Source organism: Nomascus leucogenys, chromosome 21 (assembly GCF_006542625.1).
Source record: "Nomascus leucogenys isolate Asia chromosome 21, Asia_NLE_v1, whole genome shotgun sequence".
Classification (NCBI taxonomy): domain Eukaryota; kingdom Metazoa; phylum Chordata; class Mammalia; order Primates; family Hylobatidae; genus Nomascus; species Nomascus leucogenys.
Genome location: NC_044401.1, coordinates 50,240,688 through 50,245,307, shown reverse-complemented (window position 1 = coordinate 50,245,307; position 4,620 = coordinate 50,240,688). Strand labels below are relative to the sequence as shown.

Below are 4,620 nucleotides of genomic sequence, written 5' to 3'. Positions count from 1 at the left end.
CTGCAGCCTGGTCCTCTGCCCTCTTTGTTCCTGTTCGTTAACAGGCTGTTTGGTGACACAGACTGTCAACAGAACCATGAAGATTACAGACCTGAGCCAGACTAGTCCTCCCCTCAAACCTCCCCTCTCACCACCACCCCTGCCTCCCAAATCAGGCAAACTCAAGGCAAATCCCTGAGCTGGCCTCTCAGACCCATGGCTCCACCTCAGCCAGCTGTGTGTCTTTGGGCAAGCCCTTCCTTCTCTCCAGGCCTTAGTCTCCCCAGGAGTCAAATGGGCTCCAGAACCCCATCCACCTCCCAAGTGTGTTCTGAAATGGTGACAGTAGAGAGGACTTGTCATCCCCCCAGGGTCCCTGATTCCCTCTGCAGCAGAGCTGAGAACTCTAGTCCCATCCCCTTTTAAATATCCCTCTCAATGCGAAAGAAGAATCCCATGCCAGCTGCGACAGAACAGCAACCACAGAGCTCCATGATTATCTGGATGCAGTTTTATTATCGTTAGGATGACGGTCATCAACAAGGGAAAGGGGCTTAGAGGGTTATATACAAACCACAATTCCTAGGCGATGTTTCAATATTCCCACACACATTTATCCCACAGCCACACACAGCACAACACCACAGGGTATTCCCCTACATATGCTTCTCCAAGCAGTAACACAGCTGTGGGTCAGGGCTCTGGCCACCCACAAAGGGATGCCCAGAAAGGAGAAGATCCTGGGTGCTGGGGGTGAAGTTTACACATGGAGAATCCTGCCAAGTTGGGGAGGAGATGGAAGCTGGATTTGCATACAATGCTTCAGCCCCACCCCACCCTCGATGGCTGCCCTCCCAGGGGCTCCCTGTCCCACTTGGGGAGCCTTTGCAAGACACAGAAGGACCATCTTAGCCAGGGCTAAGGAAGGAGCAGGACTGTGGGTGTGGGGGTGAGAGGGACTCTGGGATCTGCTCCCTTGCCTATGGTGCTAAGTGGGGGAAAGTGGGGTTTAAACTTCTAGGCTGATTTTCTCACATGCCTAAAGGAAGAGGGCAAGGCCAGGGGCTGGGATGTGTGTGAATATGGGGCTGGGAGGGAGGGGCTCAGGCTTATGGTCAGGGATCTAATGAGAGAATGCAGAGGTCATGAATGGTGGGGCACACAGGGCTCAAGACATCCTTAGACCACTAACTCGACTTCAGGGAAAACTGGGTTCACTCCTCCAGGGGCTCCCTGACCCAGGCTGCCCGCCGACCAGGGTGCTGCCGCTTTTCCTCAGCTCCCTGGCTCCTGCTCAGGTCATCCAGGAGCCCCAGCAGGAGGCCCGCTTGACCACAGGCTCCCTGGGGCCCACAGGGGCCTCCCAGGGCCCTCTTGCCCGGATGCTGGCGTTTCTCAGGCATCAGGTCTTCCTCTCTCTCTTCCTCCTCCTCCTCTTCTTCCCAGCTCCTTTGAGCCTTGGGATCTGCCAGCCTTCTGCCTGGGTGCTGCCGCTTCAGGACAGCATACCCAAGCCAGGGGGAGCGCCAGCCAGGATGCTGCCGCTTGTGCTGGGTTACATCGACTGACCATGAAGCCTCATCTTCTCGTCGGCCAGGGTGCTGCCGTTTGTGGGGTCCCACAGCCCCCGCTTCTTCCTCTTCCTCTTCTTCAACTCCCTCTTCCTCCTCCTCCTCTCTTTTGCCTGGATGCTGACGTTTGGAGAGCCAGTCAGATTGAAGGATCTGGGATGCTGGGGAAGGAAAGAGATCAGTGAGGGGCCCCAACCCTCTGTAATAGGCAGACGCCTGAGTGCCCACTCCAGCTTTTCTCCCAGGCAGGGTATATCTCCTGCAGCTCCCACTCAGAGACATGGTCTTGTACCTGCCCCTCAGGCCTCACAGATACACACATTCACACAATAGTCAAAGGCATTGCCTCTGGGTTCCAATCCCAGCTCTGGCACTCCCTAGTTGTCTGACCATAAGCGACTCAATTGATCTCTGGGAGCCTCAGTTTTCTTCTGTGTAAAATCGTAATAACAGTACCTAACTAACCTAACTAAGAGGTTGTTAGGAAGATTAAACAGTGTGATAAGGTGTTTGAAGTGCTTAGAATAGTGTCTGGCACAGAAATGCCTAGACAGTAGTAACTCAAACTGTCACACACGAAGAAACTCTCTCCCTAGCACACAGAAGCTTCCCCACCCAGGGCCTGCTCTCTGTGAAACATTCCCAGCATTGAGACAGGGGAGGAATCTGACCCCGAGGAATGGTCAACTCCAGATCCCGCCTAGGCGCTGCCAGGGAGGGTTTCTGAGCTTCCGAAAGGCAGGAGGCTAGATGACCAAGCCTCCCCTCCCCTCTGCCTCCAGGCTTCCATTGCTCTCCCGATAGCGTAGCCCCACAGCCCCCAACATCCCCATCCACTCACCGGAGTGCTCACCCTGGTCACCTTGCAGCCGCTGGATGTTTTCCCGGAGGAAGAGGAGGCGCTCCACCTGGCGCAGGAAGTCATCCAGGCCCGGACGCTCCGCGGCTGTCACTGCCTCCTGCTGGGCCACCTCTGGCTGAGCACGGCCGCCGGGGACACCGGTCAGGTTCAGGGTCAAAGCCAGGGCGAGCAGCAACCAAGGGCCGGGCATCGCGGCGTCTGGGTTAGGGGACAGAGGGAGCCTGAGCGCACCGAATCGCAGCACATCCCGCTCCATCTACCCCCGACGCCCGCCAGAAATAAACCACGCACAGTTCAACCGCGCTCCCAGAAGCAGGACCACTGCCCCTTGTGCAGGGGCGGGGGCAGCGGCGGGTTCGCCCCGGCTCTGCGTCCACACCTGTCACCTCTAGGAGTCCTCGCCCCCACGGGTGCCTGTAGTGCCTGCGCCCAGTTCTGCTTGCGCTAGGCAGGAGGCCGTAGGAACGCCAACGCCAGCGCCACCGCCACCCTTTAATGTGACGCGGAGCTGGGGGAACCAAAGCTGGGACTGCCTCGCCGGGAGTGCAACCATTGAGATTGCAGCGCCAGGCACAGACGCGACGCTAACGGTTGCGTCCCCGCCAAGACTCCCCCAAAGGTCCCCATCGCCACGTTCTAATTCCAAGCTCCATGGCAGACGGCCTCATTTCAACGCGAAGATCCCATTTCTATCGCTGAGATTCAGGTTCTAAAGCTCAAAGTCTATTTGTAAAGCTAAGATTATATTTCTAATGCTAAGCTTTCATGACTAAGCCAGGAATCTGATTCTAACGCTAAAATCCTAATTTCAACGCTAAAATTCTATTTCTAGCGTTGAGATTGGGATTCGAACTCCCAGGTTCTCACGCCGACGCCCTGAATACCCAGCTCTGTCCGGCGGCACCCGGGCACGGGGTGCCACGGAGCTCCCACCCTGCGCTGCGGACTCTCGCTGAGTGCCCAGCAGCGAGAGCCTCCGATGTGCCCGCGCCGTGCCTCCCGTCGGGTCCCCGGCCCGCGCTCGGGGAGGACCCGGGGGTGCGAGCGCAGCGCCCGCATGTGCATGGGCCCGCATGTGCATTCCCTCCAGGAAGCTCTCAGAGAACCGAAGCTGAGGGCGCGCCGAGAGGGCTCCCTTTCCAGTGCTCCCGGACGCCGTCTGCGGAAGGAGAGGGGTTGGGGCGGTTACCTGCCGGGAGTGGGCTCCACAGGATGGGTCCGGGATCCGGGGACTCGGGATCCGCAGTCGGCAGGTCAGGAGTCCGCAGCGCTGAGAACCCCGGGCGCCTGCCGAGCCCTCTTCAGATGGGCCGCCGCTTATATCTGCGCCAGGCGGCGGCTCGAGTGAGGTCAGCGGGGAGGGGTCGCGGCCGCCGGGAAGGGGCGCTGACGGCAGCCGGCCCCGCGGGACCCCGCCCTCCCGCTCCTCCGGAAATCTGGGGCGGGGACGGTGGGGACCGGAGCTGGGGCGCGGAGGCACTAGCCGCAGGATGGGGCGCAGGCGCGGGGTCGTTTCTGCACCATCTCTGGAGATCTGTTGACGAGAACGCGCGTGTAAGGGGCAAAGGGAGGGACAGAGAGATTGAGAGAAGCACGCGATTCAACATAGGCGCACGAGAGAGCGAGAGGGCGAGACAAAGACCGAGATCCACACGGAGACGACGGAGAAACACAGGGCAGACACATACGAAAGGGGAACGGCCGCGGAACCAATGTAGAATGCACACGGGCGAGAGTAGGGCGAGAGAGAGAGAGAGAGAGAGAGAGAATGGGGGGCAAGTGGGAGCGGAGCTCTACTTTTTTTTTTTTTTTTTAAGAGATGGGATCTCGCTTTGTCCCCCAGACTGGAGTGCGGTGGCGCGATCACCGCTCACTGCAGCCTTGAACTCCTGGGCTCAAGTCATCCTCCTGCCTCAGCCGCCTGCGCCTCTGGGATTATAGGCGTGAGCCACCTGGCAGGCTCCAGGGTGCTAATCTTAACTGTGTCATTCCTGGCTAGTGCCTCCGTTTCTCTGGGCCTCAGTTTTCTCCTCCGTGCAATAGGAGCGGAGAGGAAAGCTTTCAGAATTCCGAAACTGGCGGCCTGTAGGCTACCAGTTCATGGACACTTTTGATTGACTTCCACAGTGTTTTCAAAAAAACTGAATAACCAACATTTTAAAACCAAGATAACTTAGAAAATTTTGGATTTATGGCTTCTCTTGAAAA

The 4,620-nt window shown here is 58.1% G+C and overlaps 1 protein-coding gene across 1 annotated transcript; it reads right to left on the bottom strand.

Annotated features, from left to right (window-relative positions):
• Window positions 1-472: 472 nt before the first annotated feature.
• On the bottom strand, window positions 473-4,369 carry TRH (thyrotropin releasing hormone). Its single transcript, XM_003265025.4, has 3 exons — window positions 3,602-4,369; window positions 2,392-2,610; window positions 473-1,711 (listed from the first exon to the last, which is right to left on the bottom strand). The coding sequence occupies exons 2-3, from the start codon at window positions 2,600-2,602 to the stop codon at window positions 1,194-1,196; spliced, it is 729 nt and encodes a 242-aa protein (XP_003265073.1). The 5' UTR covers window positions 2,603-2,610; window positions 3,602-4,369; the 3' UTR covers window positions 473-1,193.
• Between the last annotated feature and the right edge of the window lie 251 nt (window positions 4,370-4,620).